At 33.0% G+C, this 27856-nt stretch overlaps 1 protein-coding gene across 2 annotated transcripts in view; it reads right to left on the reverse strand.

The window, feature by feature from the left end:
• LOC138328119 (uncharacterized) overlaps nucleotides 1-27856 on the reverse strand; it is a 63855-nt gene that overhangs the window by 29336 nt on the left and 6663 nt on the right. Inside the window, exon 1 of one of the 2 annotated variants that reach the window (XM_069274756.1) lies at nucleotides 1795-1996. The exons of the other annotated variant lie outside the window; for it this stretch is intronic. Coding sequence (XP_069130857.1) covers nucleotides 1795-1850 — 56 coding nt within the window. The 5' untranslated portion in view covers nucleotides 1851-1996. Of the gene's footprint in view, nucleotides 1-1794; nucleotides 1997-27856 lie in introns of those variants that run through there. 2 annotated transcript variants of the gene reach the window in all.

Here is a 27856-nt window from a genome sequence, read left to right on the forward strand (position 1 = left end):
AATTTCTATTAATTTCTAGTATGACAACAAAATAAATTTAAAAAAACCCAGAAATATTACATAAATGAAGCATAAATCTAAAAAGTCCACATTGGTTATGTTAGCATAAGAGAAACACCAGTAAATGTACACAAATAGAAACTGTATCACAGTCATATAATTTTGAGTTACTTTGGTATTGAATATTAATATCAATAAATTAACGTTTATTGCAGAATGCACCCTTGAATTGATATAACGCTGGGGGACCCAAGTAGCAAAGCGTCGAGCTACTACCCTATGTTCTAACATTTCAATTTGAATTTTCGGTACACATCTATCATCCATCCGATGATCTATCGTCTTATTGAAAATCACCGGACACCAATAGTCTAGTTATAAAAAGTGCACTGATAAAAAACTGTGTTTCCCAGGAATACTTATTAGTATCTTCAGGAACCAATATTACACAAAAGCGAATTCAAGGAAAGCTATATCAGGACGATTTAAAATTTTGTTTTTGTCTTTTTATTTTTTGTGTCAACCGAGAAAGACAAATTTCGTTAAGAAGTTGTATAACCAGGAATCGATGAATGAAAGCGAACATATGTTATGTGTCCACTAGTGTAAGACTTACACATTAGGAAGTCGAGTAAGAAGGAAGGAATAAAACATAAAGCTGATTAGTATATAAACAGCATACGACTGAAGGTCACGGTAACAATCCATCACACGCCATTGTGTTAGGGAGTAGGTCATGGTCTCTGGGTTACTAGGGCAGATAATATAGGTACACTGCACGTATGGCGAAACAGATCATATGGATACTAATATACTCATAACTACTTATCATTTCTCAAACGGACAGCAATGAAACAAATTTCCCAAAGTTTGCAATGAATTCTAAATAAGAATGTCTCCTAATTTAATGTCGTAGCTAGTGAAATAGATTTTGTAAGTGTCCCAAGGCATGATGAAAACCTTTCCGAGATAAACAATAGAAGATGGCAATTAAACAAACAACTGTTTTCTTTTGTGAATTGTAGAAAAGTGGAGTTTCAAGCTTTAAAAAACGGCATTAAATTCTGTTTTCTCCTCTCGGAATAATCAGGTGTAAGGGCATGGTAATTAAAAAGCTTATAGTATCATTGTGCTACATCCCCACAAACTCCTCCATTAAGGGCGTATTGCATAAGTAAAATGTATTTTAATAGTCGATCCAAAACCATGTGCTTTGTAAATTAAATTTTATTAAAATTTTCATTTGGTTTTATTGATGTCAAATGACAATATAAATACCCCAAACATTACATTATTCCAATTCTTTATTTTTATTTTTCTATGAATTTTTATTTGTTATATTCATTTGCAAAACCAGCTATTTATTTTACAAGGTGAATGAATGACCTTGAATGAACTACAACTGAGATAAAACGTTTATAATTAGTTATTGATTATCTCCCCACCTAATTTAGCTTTATAATAAAGAACGATGGTATTTTGTAAAATGGAGTATACTTTTAACTAAGAAATATCTTAAGTCTCCACTAGACAAAAAATTAAGTTGATAAAGACCATAGTACACATCTTATGATACACATTGTTGTCATAGATAGATATGGAAATAAGTAGTTGTATTTATTTTACCTACCTACAATGTATATATTAAATAGATATTTTGTAACCGAATGGAATGCATAAAATATTAATCATGAAAACATTTAATGCAATTATTAATATAATTAATAGACATAAAGTAAAATATGAAGTGATTTTGACCAATATTAATAGCCTACTTCAGTACACTGTACTTACTTATGTTGAGGTGTCAGCGGGCGTTCCGCTACGACGATGTAAGCTGTTTGACACATTGTTGGAGACTGAGTGATGATAAAACGCACTCTATTATACCGATGTCCACGTGGCAATGTACACACATATAATCTACCATTGATCTTGGGACAGTGACCTACCCCTGGCTTCGATCTCACGTTATAGAAAGTCTATATATACGGCATTACGTAATGCGGTAGGCAATACCTGAGCGAATGCACGTACATATCACAGATCAGCTCCTGACGAAATGTCAACCAATGCAATAAGGCTCTTTAGGTGCATGTAGGGGAACTCAGTGACGACAGAGCGACAAAAGACTCACATTATAAATGTTCTGGTGTGAAAAACCTGTAAATGTCGATGAGAGCGTGACTCTGAAACGTCACTAGGGTCAGAATCTAGTTGGTGTAAATCGATATTAAAACACAGAACAAGTGTTTGATTAAGGCAACCAGCCTCTCACAAAAAGATGATTAATTTGTAGTTCGTTTGTTTAATATTTATGCACTCGACAAACCCAAAACACGTTTCTTTTTAATTTGTTTTATAATTCCAAGATTGTGTAAATAGGAAACGTAATCCAGAACTCGTTTTTATAGTTTCTGCATACATATCAACGTCATAGCTCTTATTGAAAACAAGACATGTATTATTTCGGGTGATGACCTACATTAAAACTTCACACGGTGTTGTGGAAAGCCAATGATAGTATGCTGTATCAGACATGCACGGCATTATCGCAATAACGAACGCTTACGTGACACACTGCTACAGTGATAGCAAATAACCAAAGTCATGGAATGTTTCAGTATGACATATCGGTTGTTGCAATTGATAATTGATTCAGCTTTGATAAAAGGGAAGTCTGAACTATTCAAGTATTGATTAAATTTTTATGAATTGCATTATACCATATCGATTTCGTACAGTATGCTTTGTTAACTTCGGGCGTATTATCTATTTTAGATATCTATGATCTTGTGTATCCCATTGAAATATGCTTCATTATTTAACGGCATTTTTTATTTGCAATGTTAGAAAACACAAAAACACTGTCATGATTTTCTTTAAATAAAAAAAAATGAAATAATTATCAGTCATTAATGGCACCTAATCAAATATTGTTGAAGTTCAATTTTTAAACCAGAGTTGATATGGCTACAACAAAAGTGTAAGCACAGTTAGATAAAATAAAAATGGGAAAACGAAAAGTTATAATCATGCATTTTCTTATATCATTGATGAATATGTTTCTATTATTTTGATACATTGCCACGTTTCATTTTTAAGATAACCACAAAAAATTAAATGTAGATATCTTTTATTGAATCTTTTTTAAATCAAAATCAGTATCAATCAGTATTAATTTTCACATAATACAAATTTCAACGTGTTCATTTCATGTAGGCATGAAGTATATGTAGATTTCTATTTCATACTCTACTATACTAATTTATATTTTATAATTTGCATTTTCGCCAAAGGATATTGACATCATAGAATAATTACTTTCATGCATCCGCCAGCTTTCTAATTCACTCATTGAACCGTGAAAATTCTTACTGAACATTTCCAGTCTTTAAATTAGAAGAGTTCCAATGTGTCTTCGGGGTGACTGAGTTAAAAGGACTATAGCTCGTCTCTCTCGTCTGTCATGATTCATTTCTTGTTTAACAGGAAGTGACGTCATAACGGCGTACATGTGAGAGTAAAATGACCAGAAGGAAATGTTTTTTGTTTTTTTTTTCTTCATTTCTAATATTTGTCTGAGATACATAGGTATTCGGGAAGAGAGAACGTGATACAACTAGGAAATACAGAAAGTCATTGTGGCTCTGGGTCCAAGGTCAAAGATTAAAGGTCAATTGTTAAAGGGTACACACGTTTGCAAATAATCTGGCTGTCTGTCTGGGCAAGTTGTATAGTAAAACTAATGTTTTCGTAGTATTAGGACTTAGAAATAGTTTCACTTGTTCAAACATCACATTGTTGCTTTAATCCCCGACACTTTTGGCTGTTGTAAAATACATCAGCTGCCACTATATATCTGCGTTGACTAAATTAGATATATCGACCACTATTTTTGTTAGGTGCATACAAATACACGAGCGTACCTGTACATATGTCAGACGTATTAGGACTTGCCTTATCTTGATTAATTACTGAAATTAAGAAAGGTAAAGTGCTACTGAAAATTATTTTATCAAAAATAAATACACGGCGATTTAAAACGATAATCATTTCATATGATTTTTATATCGGCTTGCTATGCATTTTATCATGTATTGTAACTTAAAGAATATATTTAAAGTAAATTATAATGAATTTGAATTTATTTGAATCCAAACTATTTTAACGGAAACATTGTAGCAGTATAATCAGAATGAACTGAATATACAAATATGAGAATGTATTGAACCTAAGAATAAGGCTGAGCGGAAGTTATTATCAAAACGAGGCGGGCATAGATAACCCGTAAATACCGTATGAAGCATAAACACGTTCATCTGTTATTTGATAAATGATAGTATCTTATAAAAAGTTAAAACTATTATGATGTTAGTGATACATTTCTCTATCAATGCAATGATCATGTTTGATGCAACATCAATGTAAACAGTTGGCAACTAATGCTATTTAATTGCGTATCAGAGGTAATTTTGTTCGTAATAGAATAACACGTTCAATGTATTCTACAAGCTTCAGTAGTGCTTTTGTGAGAAATATAAAAAACAAAACTCAAAAGTTGCTAATATCTACAGAAAACCGTTTGTTTCGTGCTACATAACATGATATTAGCAGTATCAGAAGGTAAAGTTAATATCATTACTTTAAGGCGATGATGTGCCAGATCGTGATTTAACGTTACGTCATGTTTTACTAATATCTAAAATCTTAATATTTTTGTCTCAAATGACCTAACATCTTCCTGATGATTATTCACTACCTACGCATACTAATATATCAGATAATCGTGTACTAACATTGTCTCTTAGTTTGGTTAGGTTTACTTTATTAGATTTTACGTCGTATTAACCGCTGGGGTCATTTAAGGACGGCGGTTTCCCTGCGTGCTATGTGTTGTGTTTGTATTCATTGTATAGGCGATGTAGTGTCTCGACCAGGGGACATAAACCAGAGCCTTCCTCACAGGGGCGAGAACTCAGCCCAAGGCCAAAAGTGGGTGTCGTCAAAGAATACGTAAGGGAAAACGTCAGTTAAGGCCAAAATTAATGTCCCAAATTAAGTAGCCTTTTACGACCATGTAATGGGGCAATAGGTAATATTCTAAAGTTCTACCTGAATTGTCTGATAGATTTAATAGAAAGCTAGCAACAATAAAATTATACAGAAAAGCATCAGGATGAAAACGTATCATCGATATCCAATTGGTTTTGACGCTTCCTTTCATACTATGATGGAAGTAATGGACGCGTCATACTTAGTGATAATCCGATGGCTCCTATGTCACTACCCTTGTTATCGTTTTGAGAACTAGGCATTTCTTGGGGTTGAATAGAAAAGTGCATTTTTTAGTTTGGTTTACGCAATTGGTATATTCCTATAAAACTTTAAATAGATAGCCTCAATAATTAGATTGCAAGATTTTTCTGTAGTAAAACATGTGAAGAGGGAGTAAGTCACGAAAACAAATGTTAGTGGATTATGCATTGTTAATCGCTAAAACCTTATTACCACTGATAATTTTACGGACGCAGAAACTTTTGATTATGGTCATTTCTATAAAGCGGAAATTGATATATTAAAAACCGTGGTATATTGTGCTATACTGCAATCGAATATTCTTGAATACTTCAACCCACATTATTTTCGTGTATATAATATTTGGCGTCCGTGCTATTTTCAACATATTTGCGATTACCCGGTACATACATTCGCGATCAAGGATTCCTACAGACAATTGTATATTCATATAAACGTTTTGATAATTATAAACGAATTAGTTGAAATGTTGTTGGGCCTAAATACAGCAAATATGAGTTATTATTGTTATTGAATGTATTCCGTATCCATATTTTTTTCAGTAAAGTAAAGTTGGACAGTTATTCGTTAATTTTTCTACAGTATGACTTGCACGCTTGACCAGGAAGAGAAATGCCTTCCTTTTTTGAAATATCAACCAATCAAAGCTGTGTTGGAGCTTTTGATGTGTTTACTCAAGTCTTAAGTAATGAAAAAATATCAATATGTTCTTTAATCTTCGGAATAGTTTATTCCTATAGGTCGATTCTAGGATTTAGGTGTTGAGTACATGATCAGCAAAGTTTAAGCAAACAATAGTTTAATATATCATTCTGGCAATCACAAATGGCAATCCTTAAATGAACTGGCCTACACCAATCAAAATCAAATCGAATTTCAAGTGAAAACGATCAACACAAGCTTCTTCCCCTCACATCTGATTTCATATTAAACTCTTATCGGCGAATTTCCTAATTTCTACCAATAGAAATGATACATATTGTTATAGGCGAAAAACATTAAAAGAAATACAGAAATACAGTGTACTTGAAAAATGTGAGGCAATATGATGATTTTCATTGTTAAATACAGAAGTTAAACATATATAGCAGAAAACAAAATAAATTACATCTGAATAGCAATTTTAATGGGAATAATTCACGTACAGCGTGATATCCGATAACGTTTTGGTCGAGACTATCGTTTCTATTGCTGATGGAATGACATCAAAAGATGATATCCCGCGCTAATGTCATTTCAGTAGGGAGATTACAAAAAGTTACGTTCCATCACCATTGGAAATACTAGTCCCGCACAGACGTTATCGAGTATCACGTGGTACATTAATTATTCCCATTGTAATTTATATCAGTTATTATAACACACTAATGAAGACTAGAATTTAGGCTTTCTTTAAATCAGCCGACCGTTTGAACAATTTGTTTCATTGTTTGCTTGTTCATTTGTTTTATTAAAAAAAATTCAGTTCATCAATCTGTATTTATGTCGTTCCCAAGTATGCATATTATCATTAACATCAATTTGTGTTAATTGTACCACTTTTAACTTAGATAGATAAAGTCTATAACATGCCCTGGAGTAAACAAAACAAATTCATGCATGAATGACTGACTGAATGAACACCTTAAAACAACATGTTATAGTTTTTGTTTCAAACGTCACCATGAAATTGACAGCCGTTTACCGTTATAACCCAAATGACATATACTAATTGTATACAATGGCCTGACGTATTGTAGGAAAATTCTCACCATGCATCAGCCTTTTGTGCACACAGTCACGTACACTAAGTGTATTGCATTGTTCACATGACATTGTTTCTTTTTTTCTCTTCCCATTTTTACTAAGGTTGATTGCTATGACGTTACATCCGCCATATATCGCCTGTCTGCACCGGCTGGTGAGTCGAAAGTTGTAAATTTTGGCCTTTGTTAATCTATATCTCTGAGTGCGCCAATGATACACGAGGAGCAAAATATGAATGGAGGGACTCAGAAGAAGAGAGAAAAATCTTCATAAAATAAAAACAATGTCAAAAAGGTATTTCAGTTAATATATTCAAATAAAATACCCATCATTGTTGGATAGTGTTTCTGACAATTACAATCAAGTAATTAACAAAGACGGAAAAGACATCGTTTGATCGAAAAAACTGCTGTGACTCATTCAGCAGAAATGCAGCTATTCATTAGTCTTTTTCCAAGAACAAAAAAATATTTAAAAGTCCCTATAGTTTACTCCTGGATATTTCCTTCTTTGAACATAACTAATCCAGGAATTGTAGTGGTCTATATTCACGATTTAGAAAGCAACTTAACACATTACAGTTAACACCCGGATAAGTCCTTGTTAGATCTAAAGAGGTCATGATTCCAGATTTAGGGCCCTCCACTGCATACCCGGATGATGCTCTGTTTCAATTGAGAAATTACTTATCGTACCCGGATAATTCTTTTGTTTCAAGTGATAACTTACCTGCATGCATCAACATTTAAATTTGTGTTCCACGTAGAATACCAGTAACATACCGAAAGTGCTTGAATAATTCCAGGAAAGGTTATATCGGATTTTTCATTAACATAGTCTGCCGTTTAAAGATACAATGTTAACATGATGTTTCTTGACTGTCGATTGTTTACTCATATCTTATCAATAAAGAACTTGTTTGAAAATACATCTCGTGCGCAATATTCAAAATGCTGATAAGTATATCAAAGATATTAACGGTTAAACTATTTCAAATTGTATAACTCTGAAAATATAACTTGCAAGAATGATGGAGCTCGTTGAATTTATGAAAATAGTAAGTATATGTAAAGGCCGAAAGGTATAATAGGCCGGGTACGTATATTCGTTCTAAGTAAACACATCGTTCACCGCGGAAATCGCTATTTTGAAGATAACAATATTTAGTTTGATGTTTCCAATGTATATGGTATATCATATAGTAAAAATTGAACCTGAATGTCGATTTGAGTTTTCTAAGAGTTAATTCTGATGAAATTTGTCCTTATTCATACATTTTTAATATGAAACCCTGATGTAAGGAATATTCATATAGAAAAAATACGTATTGCTGTTTTTGATATCCCAAACAAAAGTCCTTTTTCATGTAACGATTTAGGGTCAATATTTCGCGATTTCTGTAAGGGACTTATTCAGGAGGATTCCGCGGTTTCACAGATCGGTATAGTTCGTTTTATATGATACATTTCTTCTTAGGTTACTGGTGTTTTGAATTCGCGGACTGCTATACAATATTATTTTCATATAAATTAATATTTTATTTTAAACAAAAAGCTATTATATTGCGTTATCTCTGCGTCATATTAAGATGAGAGACTAATGTTTGAGCCTGTCTAGCCGATCCCATGCCACTTCATCAAACCTCCCACGCCGCCCAATACTGATTATGAATATGTTATATCTTTTTGGGTAATTTACAATATCTCTTGCATTAACCTTGGACAAAATAACTCAATTGTCCTCCTCATTATGTACAAAAGGTTGTAAACTTGAACGCTATTAATTCAAATATAAAAGTCAACGTTTCGACAATTTTATCGCGCTTTCCCATTTCAATGTGATGTTAGACAATCCTTAAACAAAGATGAATGGTCAATATCAAAAGGTTGCACTTAAAAAGACACTTGTTATCACCTGAGGTATGTACAGTGCTTTACTTCGAGGCACTCCTATGCCATCTAAATTGGCTTTTCCGTCATCTTTGTTTACTCTTTAGACACCTATGTTAAATCATAGGATTTATAAGGTCGCGTCGGTATTTCCTCTCACGTTCACAATGCTATATAGTCTGTTTAAAAAATCTCTTTTCCCATACAATGTTTGTCACGTTGTTTTATATAAAAATAATCACGTTTATTTATCTTGAACGTTTTTATAGCCAACATGAGATTTAGAAGTCTAAAGTAAAATTTCATTATAATAAGCTACAATATTATATAGCTGTTAGTGTGTTTAATACACAAGCATGCGATTTAAATAAATTGCCACTTCATTAAAATATACTCAACAAATAACTTAATTGTTTAAGTCTGGTTTTTTATTTCAAACATAAAAGACTTATCTAATGTTATTTAACTGTTCTTCATCACTGTTTTGGAACAGAATATTAAAATGCAAATGTTCCGTGTGCCTTTGTATCCATGATATCATGCCACATGATGCAGCGTTCGGGGTTGTACGGTCACACAATTTTAATGTCATGCCTATATACTTGTTTGTCTGACAATCACCAAAAGTATTTGTTGACGAAACTGTCAACACAAATGACCACAAAGGACAACATTTGTAAACATGATTATCAAAAATCAGAAGGGTGACATTAGTGATAGGAAGTTGCGACTTTTAAATCCATGTGTTCTCCAGGTAAGATACTGGTTCAGAAGTCTAAGTTGCTATTTTGTTAGTCTTACTATTAGTAGCTAATGTGTCACGGTTTATGATATTTATGCTAGATTATCTTAATCATATTTCACTATCTAATACAGATATCCATTACAGCACATCACCGGCATTCCCATTGGCTTAGAAATGCAAGATAATGTATTATAACGTAAGAATGCCATCGTCGTTTGTAACGTCGACTCTGATTGGCTGATACACGGAATTGTCTAGTCCAATAAGGATTAACTTGAATATATTCTTTATATTGTTGAGCTATATCATACACATTACCTTTTGATTAATTGTTTACCTTTGTTAAGTAAATGCATATGAACGGATATTATTATCGCTTAAATGATTATATGAATAGAACTATTGGTCCAGCTTTCTATGCCGTTATCAATTCATAGCAGTCCTATGAATATATGGATATTCTGCAGAAAAGACAAATGAGAAGTGGTTATCAATAACTAAACTTACTAAATTCAACCCATATATCATTATATTAATGAGCTGAATCGATAGATTAAGCATTGCTACATAACCCTAATTATATTGATATTACGGATGCCACCGAAGCTTGTTATTCCACAACATTTCATTCTGTCTACACATCATTTTGTTTTAAACAGGCGTTGGTTCGGATAAAACTATCATTCACCAAATTCGTGTTGAGACAAGCCTCGCGTTTGAGAATACCATGCCTCGCCCCTATGGAGTTGAATGATTCTATTAGCTCGTACCTATGTCGGATAGAATGAAATGAGCATTGGAAATCCAAGGAATTTAGATGATTTAAAGATAATTATTGAATGAAATTATGATTAAATAAACATTAAAGAAACGCTATGAAGACACAAGTGAATAAGTTGGAAAATAGTTAGTCTCCCCAATTATAGGCTGACAAATAAACAAACTGACGCATAGACGAAAATATATCGACGGATAGAGTGAAAAACAGACAGACAGACAGACAGACAAGACATAACATAAACACATAGGTTATCCGTCTGTATTTATATCGACAATAACGTAATCATCTCTGAACCAAATATTACATAAATAGTCCAATATCTCTAAACATTAGCTAACGCTGCACAGATATCTAGATGACTAAGAACAGATGAGGCGAAGCATCTGGCATTTATTTACATAGACTCCCAAAGAGTTATAAGAGGTCTGATCAACCTGTGCAGTACCTTATTGAACATAAACCACCTGTCTTTGTTATCGCTGTACGCAGCACCGATGATGTGCTCTGTGAAAAACCACCACCAGATGCACTTAAACGGGCCATGATTAAAACTCAAGGTTTGATTTTTAATTACGTCGAATAACTGAAAACCAAAAATGTTATTCTTTTTCAAACAAAACGTCACTTTACTTTGAATTATTTACGTAGTTTGGTTTTTATTTCTTTTTTCGTTTTTGTTCATTTTGCGAGATCACTTCATAATTTTTCCTGGTATTATACATAAAACAATGACAGCCTCATTTCTTAGTCTCTTAACACAAGCAATTGCATTCACCCTAATGTTAAACTCCAATTTGTTTTCTTTAATATTTGGCAATTTTTTTTATATATTTTCATCAGTTTGATACTGACATCAAAACAGGCAATTTAAATTTTTTCTATATTTGCTCTTCCTGTTTGCAGAGTTCTTAAATTTGGCATCAATCATTCAAAAAGAATGTTGTGGAATACACCTAAACTTATATTACCTCTCAGTTCTAATATCCAAATCTTTGGACACAACAATGCACTTAAGCTCTACTTAAACCTGAACATTATTGTATGATTTTAGACTTAATTAAATAGTTTATAATTTTATCATTTGCCAAACCGCAAAGAATATAATAAAGCTTTTCTCTTAATATAGAACTGGAATGTCCACACGACAATTCAATAGTGCATCATTAAATTACGATTTTCATTAAGTTAATCGGAACATGCTCATTTTGCGTGATATTACAATCATAAAGGCTGTCAACATGGTATCCTTGTTAAGACAACTCCACAAGGTCACCTTAATCTTCAATTGAATATGCAGTATCATCTAGCAATTACTGCACATTTGTTTTAATAAACTAGACAAAGAGACGTGTAGACAAGCCACAGAGTGACACACATCGCCACTGCGCAGTAAAGAATAAACTAATTTATACTTTAATTATTAATAGATAAGATGCGTCACTATAGAACAATGCGTACTTAGTGATATAGGTATATTATTGTACATCTAACATGATATAGGTTATATACCATAAACCACTTTATTTTGTCGCATAATATTATAGCATAATTGTCAGTAAGAACCTTTGATCGCAAATTTATTTATTTGCGAATACGGTCAAAATAATGGAGACGCGAAATAATTCAGACGCGAAAATAACTTGATTTACAGTAAGTTATATTTTCCATTGTTTTGGTCACAGTTGAAACACATATGCTTACATGGGTATCGAAAAGTCTATCCCTGTCGTTATTTCTTAGTCAGTTACTGTAACTATGATAATTTTGGCGAAGTTTTATCTTTCTTTGTGCAGGTGGATTGTATGCGTTCGTGAGCGAGTATTTTTGTTTTGTTCTTTCATTACATTACAGTCCTACGATAAAATTATACGCGTATTTATTTTTTCGAGATAAAACATTATGATTAATTATAAGCAAGTATATTTGGATACGAGGACGTGAGAAAAAAACCCAGTATTAACCACGTGTAGAATAAATGGCGTGTTAAAATCTAAAAGTGTACACCATCATGGGTAATAAAGTGAAAAATGATGACATTTATTCTTGGAATTAGACAAAAACGTTGAATGTTCGTAATGAACTTTCATAATAGGAACTGTTGAACCACGGTCACTATCACATTGCTTATTGTTCATACAGGACAACTGCAAGATGCATTCCGAAACATTTACAGTTCAAACGTATTGCCCTGGCAAGAATAACTATTGAATTTATAACAGCAGTACATTGATTATCGGCTTGATGTGATGCGTGTTTTCTCTGCGATTCGTAAATCCATCTTCGATGGTTGGACATTTATTTTTAGAATAAATACTTAAGACGCGGTGCTTTAATCATTTTATATACAGATGAGGCATAGGTAACACTGTCTAAACACATTTCAGATGCGCTACTTCAGAGGGATAAGTTTGAATTGTTTAATCACCTAGGAAGCGTAAACTCATGCAAATACAAAATGAGAAATCTCTGGCATCTTACAACCTATAGCACTAGGAAGAACAGCACAAATAAACTTGCAATGTCAACAATGACATTCACTAAACCTGCTCTCTTGAGATAGTAGTTGTGTTTAGTTAAGAATTCCTACTTTTCTCTATTACGAAGATGATTGTATAGAGTGAAAACGCTAAATACTCCAAAATGTATAGAGATATTTCATCTTCTTAATCGTTACTGTTATCGGCGCGGGTATGGCATGGTTTGAATGATGGCTAAAGATATTTTCTTTGGCACCACTTTCGAAATCTGATTCCAATTCTTCCCTGTAGACCAGTTAGGTGTACCGTGATATATATTTAGTTTATAGACTTTCACGCATAATCAGACACACACGAGTGTTTGGGACGGGACACCTGGTATACTTACCTGTAAATAGATATCTCCCTATGATTATTTAATGTTATGTCTAACAGACGGCGTCATTATGATATTAATAAATGATACTTTTGTTGCCTTTATCATTATGAATATAAATGAGTATTGGCTTCAATACGAAGCACAGATACTCATATCTCATACAGTGATAGCCTTTTATTTATCTTGGGGATTCTACTGTACACGTATGTTTTATTTTTGGTCAGCACGAAATTAAGCGAAACTCATTTTAATTAATTAAACACAATGCTTTATTTGTTTATTAAATAAAAGACTATTTATCAAATTACCATACACTGAACATTAATTGATAACAAGGAGTTTATGAAATACCGATATAAACCAAATCAGCATACTTACCTAAAAGAAAATTTGAAATTAGATATTTTATTGTACATATGTTTTATATACCTGCAATGCAAATGGTGATTTTATCAAAATATAGCCAAAAATATAATAAATAAATTTGGAATATGTAAAGAGTAAGTAATGAGAACAGTATACCAAGGCCACAACATTGATTTTCTTACCCTGAATGTTATGTATACATCTTAAAAATTAGTTAAGACAGATGTTCTTGTGTACATAACCGCATTCCTTATGCATAAAACTACTTTCTATCTAGGTTTTAAGTTATTTCATCCGAAGGCTCGATATCGTATAACTCTCTCTCATCAGATAACAATAATCATGCTGATTATCGTATGCTATCCGTCATTGGTCGGTTGTCGCACGTCAATTGTGTGCCATGTGTCGATTTTCTTTTGAACTCCATCGGTTAGTGTGGTGTTTTGATTTCCAACTGGCATTTATCATGCGCCGTCCGTCAAATTTCTGCATCTATCGTTGATTAGCATGCGTTGTCCGTCGATTATCGTGTTATCTGTTAGATGTTATATGGCCCATGTCAGTGGTCGTGTGTCACGCGTCGATTTTCATCCGTCTCTTATGCGTCGTCCGTCAAATTTCGTATGTATATTATCGAATGGCATATGTCATGTGGCGATTGTCGTGCGGCGTCTGTCGAACTATCGTGTAGCGAATTCGGATCGCTTATCTTTTTTGTCCGATTATATTCATGGATAGAATCGCATGATGTTACGTATTTAGTATATAAATTAGTACGTCATTAGTTAAGATTCGAAATAGGACTAAGTACTAAACTGTACTAGTTGTCTCACTCCTACCTTTATTACCATTTAACCATGAACACATACTGTGCATGCAGCATTTTGAGGTTAGATTACCAAAATAAAATAGTTCAAGCATCAGAAAAAGTGGGACACAATTCCATATTTGTTATCCTAATTTCCCTTACTCCGATTTTCAACATGAATCAATCCTGTATGTAGTACACTTAGAGCCTTATCGTCGAGTGGTTTTGCCATATCACCTAGATAAATGTTATTGTAATGGAAATATGGTTACTAATATCATAATATAGATAAAGTTTGTGAAGTTTACGAGGAGAAAATGGGATTTGTCTCTTATTTAAACCCTTTAAACTACATAAAGAATTATAAGTTTACGCATGAATCACCGATAGATGAATGTGAAATTAAACTTTCGTATCTTATCGCTCCTCTTCAACGGCCTGTATGAACCTCTAGTCTGATGTATAGACTGGCGAGGGTAAATGTTGTCCGATTTGAAGGAATGTCGATGATAGACGATAGACACTAATAAGAAGTGATGGAACACGTAGTACAGATATTATTCATGTGTTCAAGATAAGTTATCCTGGCAGGGTCTAACAAACATATCAGATTCTACAAGGAGACTTTGACTGGGGGAAAACCATGTAATTGGACGAGCGATGTATAACATATCCATTTACCAGGCCAATGCGTGCCTTAGTAATAACCGCCATATCATATCTACGCACACACGCTATTGTGTATAAATTCTGTATAACATCATATATTTGATAAGCATATTGTAAGAATTGTTCTTAGGCGAGCGGTATATTTTCGCCTTGAAATAATGACTTAACTGCATATCATTTGAAAATATATTATCATATTTTATTATAATTATTATGATTCATTAAATTTTGTGTCAATCCTCCTAAATTTATTTTAAGATATGTGATTCAAATTCCACAAAGACGAACACCGTAAGAAAATATTCATTGAATTGAAAAATATTGTTGTAAGTTGTTCGGAGGATTTCTGTAAATGTGAAATATTATTGCATACAATTAACTTCTTTTATAATTTTGTTCTGTTCATCATTTGAACTTTCTCACTATTTGAATGAAATAGAAAACTCTTCTGGAGCATTTTCATTGACTTTTCCCATGTTTGTATTGATTTCAACTTCCCGAAAGATTTACAAATAACGGTGTTTCAAACTTTGACTTGACTTTGTTGTTTTCCCAGTCCATCATTCAATGTACATGACTTCCGTGTAGGCGAAGCTAAGTCTAGTCATCATTGTCACATTAAGTATACATTCAAAAACAACTCAGTGAATAAGTGCAGTTTTTATTGTGAGAGGTGTAAAATTAACTGCAACAAGATATGAAAAGAATGACATTAGTATGATAATGCCCCACATTTGTTATCTTTCCCAAACACCTTGTAGGTATCTTTTTTCTTTTCGTCACTGTAAATGTCTTAACCCAGTATTACTAAGACGTAGCATTTCCGAGTGAATCTTATACGTTAATCTACTCAACGAGTTTATTTCAAATGGAGGCAACGTGAGCTTTATGATATATTTCTAACAACGTATATACGTCATTTTGGGACGGCGGCCTAGTGTGCAATAGTGATGTATAAATACATTTAATGTTTTGGTGGATGTAGTATGTGAATTATGTGGTGCTAAATATGGTCAGTTATGAAGCGCCGAGTGTATTTCAGGAAACTGTTGTTTACTGAGCGCTGAGCATTTTTGTACAGCTTCGATGTGGTTAGTGTATTGTCGGTCGCTGTGGTTCAATGATTTTGATTTAAGGGAAATAAATGTATTTTAAGAAGACGTAATGTGGTAGGTGTAATTTAGGATGTGTTGAATGAAATATGGGGGAAAAGTAGTGCGGTGCAGAAATGGAAATTAAATAATAAATATAACTACAAACTTAAAATAATTGATTAAACCTCCGACCGACAGCGCCGACAGAACATAAATGATATTCATCATTTGAACAATAATCTGTGTTTAATTGTGTATAAATATGTCTAGTTAACACCAAAATAATATAAAATAATTTATTTTGCTTTTGGTTCATGCGTAATCAGTACTTCATTCCGGATCCATATAGGATATAGAGCCACAGAATTTTTTCGGGATGCAATTAATTATTTTTGATACTTTTTACTTGAAGTAAAATTAGAAGCTCAAACTCTTCAAATGTGGTAATGGTGTAAAAAAGTAACTTTATTGTTATTGTTTTTGCCTTACCCCTTACCCCTGCTTTCCTTATGTTATTGACCTAGCTAAGTAATCCCTTGTCACACGCCTTGCTCTAAGTAGGAAACCATGTAATGAAACCATTGAAATGCTCTTGAATCTTTATACACTACAATATACTTGTACCACTTGACAATGCTACTGAATTGCCTATCCGGATTGCTTATCGTCCTCCAAATCTCTTAAGAATCGCTTACAGTAAACACATTGATTTACATTGGATTTTATATGCGCCGGAATTTAATTTTCGTCAGGATTTAATAATCATCTTATCTCAAAATTCGCGGATTGTTTAAACTAGTTTGATTTACAGGGACTAGCGTTTTCGAAAACAAAATCAAAATTACTTAATCTTCTGTAGAATGAACAAAAGATACGCATCTTTTCTTTTTTTCCCTTTTTTTCTTTCTTTTTCTTTTTTCTGTCTCTCTTTTCAAATGATTGCGTCTTGCTAGTGAGTGAGTTATAAATGTGAGTTAGACTACTTAAATGTTTTATTTGCTTTTCTTCAAATAACAGTTTTTACTAACTAGAAAGAAATGTCTATAAGTAAGGGGTAAGAGAATAACTATCACGAAAGTAGATAACCTTTAGTTTTTACTGCAAGCTTTAAAAGTGATAGACTGCATATCATATGCCGCCCTACAATTTACATCTTAGACGGATTTTTGTCGACACATGTCTGTCTTATCCACTTTAAAGAATTTGCTATTTGTGTTATTCAAAAAAATGTAATGCAAAGAATAACCTCGCAAATTTGCCTACGATATCTGATAGATCGCATTTCACATTTAGCTTTTATATATAGCTGTTATAATAATATATTATTATATTCAATGTTAGGGTTAGTTGAGCGATAAAACGCATCTTAAGCAAATTCAATATTTGCGTTAATTCCGTGCGACAATATTACCATGTAAGCATGTTTAAAAAAAGATTCAGATAAAATATAATTGATTATTTTTGCCTAGCATAAAATGGTTGGTATTTTCATATGAGTTTAAACTGAGGGTTTACAGAGCCACGTAAAACAGAATTTGTGATAAAATCTTAATAATTGAGTTGTTTTGTATTTTGATATCTTCTTCCTATTTAAGATATAAATAATACAGATCCAAAGAATAGAGTAGCGAAGTTAATGTTCCTTATGTTTAACATTTGATTTTTGGGACATAATAGTTATGAAGTATTAAAGTGTTCAAACGCATACAATATGTGTCACGTACAGTATCGCATTAAAAGTAGGGCTATATCGGGTTGACTCTATAAGTGTCAGTACTTATATTCCGACGATGCTAGTAAACAGTGTGAAGTGATTTCACGATTAATTGGTATATAAAAAGACTTCTATTCAGATCATGGCCAGCTCTTTCGGTTCTAATGAGAAACAAATATTGACGTAATGGGGAACTGTAATTCGCCTCGATGCAGAAAGTGTAAACATATAATGACATCAACATATTATGGTTGCACATGGGAGAATGATTACAACACATACCACATATCCTACCAGTCAGTGCTAGATAACCTCGATCCTTAATGAAAGTTCCGTTTACAAGTAGGATGTTACGTATTGAGGGGAAAACCATGGATGATTACTGAAAGTCAAACTTCATATTTTTCGATTTTCCTTTAACCGTGTGTTTCGTCTTGAACCATTATGTTGGAACGTCTGAATTTGTTGCCTGGCATATATAAGAAATTTGATAAATCTGGCGTTCGGCATATCTGTAGTGTAGTAGTAACTACAGTCAGACAAAGAGAGGACGTTTATGAGAATAACAAGTTGACTTCAAGTTGACAAGCATATAATCCTGCTGTTACTAGCATTAACGGTATAGAGATCCTGATAGAAACTTAATTTTACATTGTAAATGTAGTCGAGTTGTTTCCACTGGACATGTAAAAGATTTAATTAATTATATTATAATATATTGTACGTATATTAATTGGCATATATCCATTATTAATTTTCCATTATTATGACATTCAATGGCCGGCAGCCAGAATTGTTAGTCGCAAGAAAATAGATTCCCTAACAGAACATTGACATGTTCAATTAAGGGTAGAATGATTTTATATCAGTACTATTCGATCTACGTCTAATTACTGTACATCCCAAATCGATTCCGTTATACTAACGAGCAACACATATTTTCTTTGTAAAGTATTACCAAAGCGATTGTGGGACTTATTCCTCCATCTCATTATTTAATTTCAATTAGAGTTATTATTTTCTAATTAGGATAATGAATTCTACTTATGGCTAATTACTATGAACGTAATTACTATTCATCTTCAGACGAGTCTTTTTAGAGAAGAGGCGTTGCGCATATTTATGAGTATAGGGAGAGTAATTACCTAAGGGAAATACTTAAGTTGTTCGGTTCCTCGTGGGCTAAATAGCCTATTAGTTAGTATATGACGTTAGAGCATATACCAACCCTACTAATCCAAGAAATGGCTGTACAAAATATCGTCCAGCTTACCATGTATCAATTTTCGTATTAAATGAAGCAGTTAAATTCACTGTGCGTCATGTGTTTTTCGTTTTTATGGTGCCCAATTTAGTTAGAAAGTGCGTTGTTATAGAAAAAATATGATAAAATGATCATTTATTTAGAGTAAAAAGTGTTTTATTGTATTTATCAAGCTGACAAATCTATGAAATGTTGAATCTGAAGGAACAAAATGCTGAATGTTATCATTGTTAGCTGAAATTGAATGTTTTTCTTGCATGTGTCCATTGTTATGGAATATTAATATAATAATTAACAGTTATTGCCCGACGACATTGTTAACTGAGTGTCTGACGAAGACCATCTGACGAAGCAGACAGATACAAACTTTATCTACGCGAGTGTTCTCCTATCTGATTAGGGTTAAAGATGCACTAAAAGGGCTCATTTATTTTTGATTTAATGAAACAATTGTCTCATTAGTCTGTATTGTATCCGTTGACTCCTGATTACTGACAATATCAGGGCTGATGAAAAGGTTTACAATGTAGTCGTTTATTTCTATAGTGTCTGTCTAGGTCACCCTAGGTCTCCCAGGTAGATATATGTTTAAAAAAAACTTAAAAAACACTGTAAAAACTCTTCTTATTAACATTGTTATGGGAAAATATCAAAACGTTTTATTGTAATTCAGAAATCATTAACAATAAGGCGTAATATTATGAAATGTAGATAACATTTACATCTCTCTGTCATACTAAGTACGTGATCTATTGTTTTTATTCTGTTGTGTTTTTCGGGAGTTTCCTAAAGCTTTGTCTAATATCGTCATTGTATGTTCTAAGAAGGACGATGATCTCGTGTCAATTCACATAACTGCACTTCGAACGTGACTTCTAGAGGTGAAAAATAGGAGGACGAGTTGACAGGTATAGGAAATTCTAAGAAATTTGAATATTTTGTTTTGAACGTATCGATCAATCCATGGGATGGCATTGTGCTTTTGTTTTTGTGTTTATGACATTAAATATCGTTTTTTTCGTTAGATTTGACTCATTATCAAGAAAAAAATATTTTTAAGACGTACAATTTCACGTTTTATAAAATTATCACATTTTCTCCCTTATTATTAATTTTGAAAGGATTTAAGAAAAATAATAAAACAAAGAACCCCATTAAGAGTTAGAACCCGGATATAAATTTCAAGGAGACATTTTTTAATACAAGTAATGTAAACGCTAAGTTGTTTACAAGTTCTCCTTCTACGTCAATGTGTTTCTGCCACACCTAACCTTGTTTATAAATTTCAAGGTCACCGATTTTAAAAAAGAGATGGCGTTTAAAATGAAATGCACAAAAGTTGGTATCCCTAATGCTGACTGACAATATTCACTTTCATGGGAATATTGTAAAGCATCAATTGACACTATGTTAAGCTATTCAGTATATTCTGTACATCTATAATACAACACCGCAGGGGTGTAATCAACCTTGAACAAAAGGCAGGAGGCCACGATAGATAGGTCAAACCTGTCTATAATTGTCCTTTTTAGGCAGGTATAATTTACACAATGGTTAATTAATTAAACATTAAACCAAATGAGATTGATGTGGCTGTCTTTTACAGAGTTGTCCTTTATAAAGTGCCGGTACTCTTAAATGTGGCGATTCATTTTAACGATAGTATATTAAACTATCATTTCGCAGCGGTCTTATCTTGTTTTTTATCTTGTTTTTTAGTAACAGTGAACCCTCGATATTCTGGACAGTTATGTCCCAAGTCAAAACCGTCCGGATTGCAAGTTTTCCGAAATGACGGAATTTGTTTACTAAGTTAGTAATCAAATCTGTTTACCGACATTTACTTCCGGAGTGTGAAATTTCCGGATTATCGACGTCCGGATTATCGAGGATTCCCTGTACATGTTTCTAATGCACTTATGCTTGGCACTTTTTCGCGTCGATTAACTTTGGGAAATTTAATTGCAAGTTAGTATAAGTTATTTTGTAAAAGTGATTATTTTATATTCATGTAAGTGAGTGTAAGTTATTTTATATAAGTGAGTATAAGTTATTTTATAAAGGTGAGTATAAGTTATTATATATAAGTGAGTATAAGTTGTTCTATATAATTAAGTATTCAGCATCATATCTTTGAATACATTACCTTAATACCGCCTCACCCTTAGCCTTCAGTTGAGCGCTCGACCCTGTCAGGTAGGATTCGGGTTCGGTCCCCTGACCGAGACACGTCATAGTCTATAATAGTGGTATTTTCACCTCCAGCTTAGCGCTTTAGTGAAAGGTACGACTATTTCGCCTATTGTCAGTAAAATGTGACCGCGTGGGATGTGTTACTTGGTTTTTCGGCGGCATGCTTCAGTGATATAGCGCAACAAAAGGGCAAGAGTTCCACTATACAAGAAGATACAACACGAACATACCACAGTCTCCCAAAACAGGCACCTCGCACTTTACACACATCATACACCACAGACACAGGAGACCGTCCTGACATGACCCCAGCTCTTAATAGGACGTCGATATAATAAGCCAAGCAGATAATTTGATTTAAGGTGAATTTAGTATGGACGCTTTATATATAGACATAAAAGCACAAATATCGTGTTGCTGCTTCCTCTTTTTCTATGAATCATAAAGTTAACATGACAAATAAAAAATTGTTTACACATTACAGAATGATAAGCATTCTGTGCCTTTTATCGCTTATACTATAAGATATCACGCGCGCTAGACAACAAGTCAATTATCAATTCACTTTAGTTTATCTTTTTATTGGGGTCAGGTCAAAACTGAAATTGGAGAGAAAGTATTCCACGTGTGATTTAAGCTTTCATGTTGACCGGCTGCCTACAGCCTTATAGATAAACTGAGTTATAATGATATGGATGTGATAAGGTAATTTACTTATAATAATGTATTTGGTTGTTGATTTCAAGCCATATCTTACATCAAGACCGACGTACATGATGTATATATGCATGTGTGCATTGCAACCCAGGCGGAACTGGGAATACATCACATGGCAGCCTGATATCGATATGAATTCTCACTGTTAACTAATACTTTTTCATTGGAAAGCGCTTAATATAAAATGTCAGAAATATTCTTTTTAAATATTGAAGGAAAGGGAAAAAAACAAGCAAAAGTTCTTGAAATGTATTTTGATATCGTTCAATACTAAAAATATGAAATGAGAGTAAGCCTAAGTCATTTTTTTATTTTATTTTTTAAAGTTGATTCACCACGTTCTGTTATTTTGATGAATCATCATAAACATCCCATTAAGTTAGTTTTTCATTTTAATGTCGGGATGTATTATATTTCTCTTTTATCATTTCATTAAAACCCAAACCACCTACAAGATATCTAAACTTATGAGCTTCCCTGTTAAGATAATTTATCTCCCGACAAAATTATGGGGGCGAAGGATTTATTATGACGTTATATTTGACAATAGTTTGAGATGTGTTATATTGAATCCTTCATTCTGATTTGTTGAATACTAATTTAGATTAAGGTTTTATTTGAATGACATATGATATCATTACAACCTATCAGGAAAGAATAACATCATCTTACCCATTAATTCATCACTGTTAGGGAAATTATATCAACCATAAAATGAATAATCAAGATTTAATCAGAAAATTTAAATGATATACCAAGACAAGTTTGAATTACGCAAGCCCATCAAGGTTTTGGCAAAATATGTAGGGCGTTGAGACTGTTCAGGAACTATGCTGGAAAACGAAATATAAAAGAAAATATAAAACTTATCTGATGTCGAAGTTATGCTTAGGAGCATTTCGAAATATTTGTGTCACATTGAATTACGGATGACGAGACAAGGGTTACTGTCAATGAACCAGTGAGATTGATAAACCATATTAGACGCATGTTACATGTTACAAACAAGAACCACAGAAAAAGATGATAAGACTTTCTCTACCATTTTTTCATAATTTTGCTTTTTAATAGACTTTACAAAAAGGGCTTGTTTTGATACCGCCCATATATTTTTTTTCCATCTTAAATTTATCCATGACGCAATGGATCAAAATGTGATAATTGAAGGCGACTAAATCGAAAATTTACTTAGAGACTCATTATTCAAGGTTTTTAAAAATCAGATAATTTTCAGTATTGAATTGCATAGTCTGTTTACTCAAAACAATTATCTCTTGAAGCACCACTTCGTATCGCAAAAAGGGAGATCTATTTTATGTCATATTTTATGAAGAAAATTCGAGTTCATGTTAAATTGAACAATGTTCAGTTGTCATTCATCAAAGGGTATCAATGCAACTCCAGTAAATATTAGCCGCAATAAACCTCTCGCAGAGAAAATGCCTCTTTCGTTCGATCGGTTGAACTCTAGAACTCAGATGTCCGATCATTAAGAGTGACATTAGTTAATTTTAAATAAAATCCATGTGCCGTTTAGGTAATACTAATGTTGAAAATTGATTTCAACGCCAACATAACGAAAATTAGATTCTACGAATGATATCAGCTATACAGTCATTTGAAACCGAAGGGCAAGAAGTATCTAGCTAACAATTATCATAGAAACGTACGCAAAGAAAAAGAGAGAAAACACTATGTCTTTGTTTTTGAGGCACGCCTTGGCCGTTCATTCCACATCACATCACATAATTTTGAATCGCAAAAAGTGCATTTATTTCCTACTCCATATCATTATCCAGATCTTGCGCCATGTGTTTGTCTTGTTGAATAGTCTATCTACTTTAAAATATCCCCCTAATCCAAAAATCTGTGCCTGCTCTTTATCAGTGTCTTGTATATGGATTTCACCATTAAACCCTGTATCGGTACGTTGCAATCAAAACAGACACTTAAAGAATACAGAAACTTGATAAAGGTATTAACAAATTGAAATAGTTAAAGCAAACCATGACTGACATTTATTGGCAAATAGCCCTACTCCATTGTTCCTCTTACCCAGATTTAGCGTTAGCATTGTTAATCTAGAGCTAATTGTATATTATATCGGTTTGTATTACGACACCATGATATAGTATGCATCGACTACCTACTTTATCTTTTCCTTAAAGACAATGAATATGTTAATTGTGCCCATTACGTAATTTATTTGCGCATTGGTGCAAGAGACAAGTAGCAAAGAGAAGTGTGGTTGTTGAAATGTTTAAACTAAGTAATATGGTTCCTACTCGTCTATATTAAGTGCTTCATACATATACATGTATGAGATGTTGCTCAACACAATTTTGGTATTTGCAAATACTTAGACGCTTTTTGTTTACTATTTCTAAGTTTAGTCTGGGTATTGGCCGTGTATTGGTTTTTTTTTCTACGAAAACTCCGTTACAGAAGTTTACAGAGTCGCATTTTTTGTGAAAACAAAAATAACAACAATCTAAATCCCATTATCATTTAGCATACACCTATAACGCACATGAGGTATGTTTTCTCTGCCATGTGACGGAAGAAGGTGAGCCGGGAGAAAAAAGACTAGTAATGAGAACTAGAATCGGATACGTTCGTTTCCGGCTTTTATCTTTGTGGTTCGTATTTTTAACTCGCCACATTCTTCATTGGAACATTCAAATACATTACACGTACGGATCACATCACACATTTTATGAGAGCAGTTGTACTACAAGTTTTCCATCAAACAATGAGATGAAGTGAATTCTTAATATTGGAATGGTAGCTAAATCTTTATGAATTTATTTCAAAATCCCAGCCTTATAATATTAACGAACTATCTTTTTTGCGAATTCAATTTTAAGACAAGGTCGTGAAGTTAAACATTTGGGGATTTAAAAACAAAATTGAAATCCCTATCAATGTAAATAAGGGCGATGTTATTTCGTGGCGAAAACCTCTTGAATCGCGAAATTCGCAAAAGTGTAATAAAATTCTTTTAAAAAAACTTCACGTCCAAACGCTTTCTTTAATAATGAAAACACACGAGTTTCTGTTATAATTTGGCACGAAATAAACTCACTTGTCATCACTCCGAGAAGGCACCGCGCTACCTATCTGTTATCACTAAAACTAAAGAAACGTGCCATGATAGTCAAATCAATCAACAGAGTAATTAGCACTGGTAATATTCTTGCTAACGAGCGCTAATAGTAAACTATTTACGTGCTTTTAACCCTATTTGTTTTTCACAGCGTCAACGGATATTTTTGCCATTTTGAGGTTTCATTACTTCTTCTCGTGAATAGTACTGTAGATTTTAATGAAACTGAAACTCAAATCCACAAAATGTCACTTACTCGCTAACAACAAATGGTTAATTTTATCATAATTGTTGCCTCATAGAAAAGGAAAGTGGTTTTATTATTTATTTGAAGGACAATGTAAACAAGTGCAGTATTCTTTGTAAATATATCTACCAGGTATGTGCATGTGAATTAGAAATCGTATTTAAAAGTATAATATTCGTGCTGTGAATAATCTAATCAATATGGCCCACTTACATGTATGATTGTAATACGAAATACGCTGAATATGTATTCAATGCATACAAAACGTTTTATCGTTAAAGGTAATGACCGACCGAGATTTAGCAAATACGCGAATGAAAAAGGGTAGGCAAATTGTAGTCCTTTACTAAATAATGAAGATATCATAACCTTATTGAATGGAAGGTCGTGAGGCATAAACGCTAGAATAACCAAACAATGAAAATGTTTCTCATCGGTTTTTGCTAGGAGTTTTAGATCAGAAATAAGTCTGTAGATTTCCAAATAATTGAAAAAAAACACCAAAAGAACCTTTGGCCATGATGTGTGGCGTAACAATAATGATGATCAATATTAATGTAAACCTCTTTACCAATTCTACACGGCGGAGATACTTGGCGCTGCTCAGCCATATGGTTTGACCGTCAATGAATCCCACCTGTCTTTCTCCACTGGTGTGATATATCATTACTGCTTACATAAAATGTGCTACTGAAAAATGATCAGGTCTATATACAGAACGGTAATCTATATATGACCCAAGCTTAAACAATATTCGGGCGTTTAAACTTTAACAGCTGTTGTAACAATAACGTTACAAAAACTATGCACACTTCCAGTGTAAAACAACTTACGTTATAAAAGCTAACCACTGCTGATATTTATGTAGTTTTACAACAAAACACTTAAAAAGATTTCATTAGAAGTTAAAAGTCATGAAGGGAATTTCAAATTGATGAGTGATTGGAAGGAACACAGACAACGTAAATGAGACGCTTGGTCAGGCCTTTATCTACAAACACACCTTTTATGTTGATTTGATAGTATACAAACATCTTTGTGATAAAGATTTATTAATAGAATTAACTTGACCTATTTTTTTTTAATCTAACAAATCCCTGATGACAGAATGAATGCATTAAGGATGCTAGCCTCAATCAAACAATTATTTAAAAGACAGACAAGTTGAAATAATAATTAAAATAACATAACACTTATCCGGTGGTAATTTAAATGCGTTTATATTTTGCCAACACTATCGACAAGAAATAGGATCACTGAGAAAATACTGCTGGTTGTCAAGGATACTTTAAAGTGACTCAACACGAAGACTACAAATAAAGCGGGTCATTAAAGCAAAAGAGTAATCCTCTGTAATGTTTTTGTGTTTCCGCGAATAATATCATTTTAGGCAGTCCAAAACACATTTCCGATGTAAGCATAAATTAGGATTTCGTAATCTAATTTATCAGATTTATCCGAATGAGACATGGAAGTAAAGATCATTTTGTTTTACGTTCTATTCTACGTGCCAGCTTCATGATGTAGAGGAAAGTCAGAGTACCTGTGGAAACACCTCAAGCTCCACTCAGTATTTGCCAACTTATAAAACTAGGGTCTCAAGCTAGAAACCAAAATGTGGTCGGACACTTTAGAAAAATAAGTGCCATCAAAACCACATTTAACAACTCGATAATGAGGTCTATAAACTAATAAAGATTTTTCATTTGTCGATGAATAGTCAGTAAAACCTAAGGATAAACGGTATATTCTCCTTAAATCATTCTATATAAAATGAACTATCATATTGTATTGTATAGCAGTCTGTATTGGAGAGAGCGTACTTGTCGGAGAACCAGTTATCGTCTATGACGATAAACAGTGAATCTGTCTGCATGCAGGCGATCCTCGCTGTAGATTTGATATCACTCTTCACCAGGCATAACACGTATACAAATCTGGAATACACAGGAGGGAGTTCTGAAGTGGCAAAGGCGTTTTAATAATGACTCTTAAAAATCAACCAGTTTGGATTTAATATTTTTTGAAAATCTAAATTCAACATGATACTGTTCATGTAAAGTGGATTTTTTATCAACGAAAGAAATTATGATTTACAAATTTCTTAATTTCCTTACTGAAATTTATGATGATATAAATTCAAGATGCAATTTTTGCATGACAGGATATATGGTATTTAAATGATTGGCAATTTTAATTTAATATGTATATTATTTGAGATTACAAAATAGTTCATTTCAGAGTGTTTATTGCATTAAGAAACATAAAATACGTATTCCTTATGACAACACGGGAGACATTTCAACATTAAATACGTATTTCACTTGACAACATGGGAGACG

Source organism: Argopecten irradians, chromosome 7 (assembly GCF_041381155.1).
Source record: "Argopecten irradians isolate NY chromosome 7, Ai_NY, whole genome shotgun sequence".
Classification (NCBI taxonomy): Eukaryota; Metazoa; Mollusca; class Bivalvia; order Pectinida; family Pectinidae; genus Argopecten; species Argopecten irradians.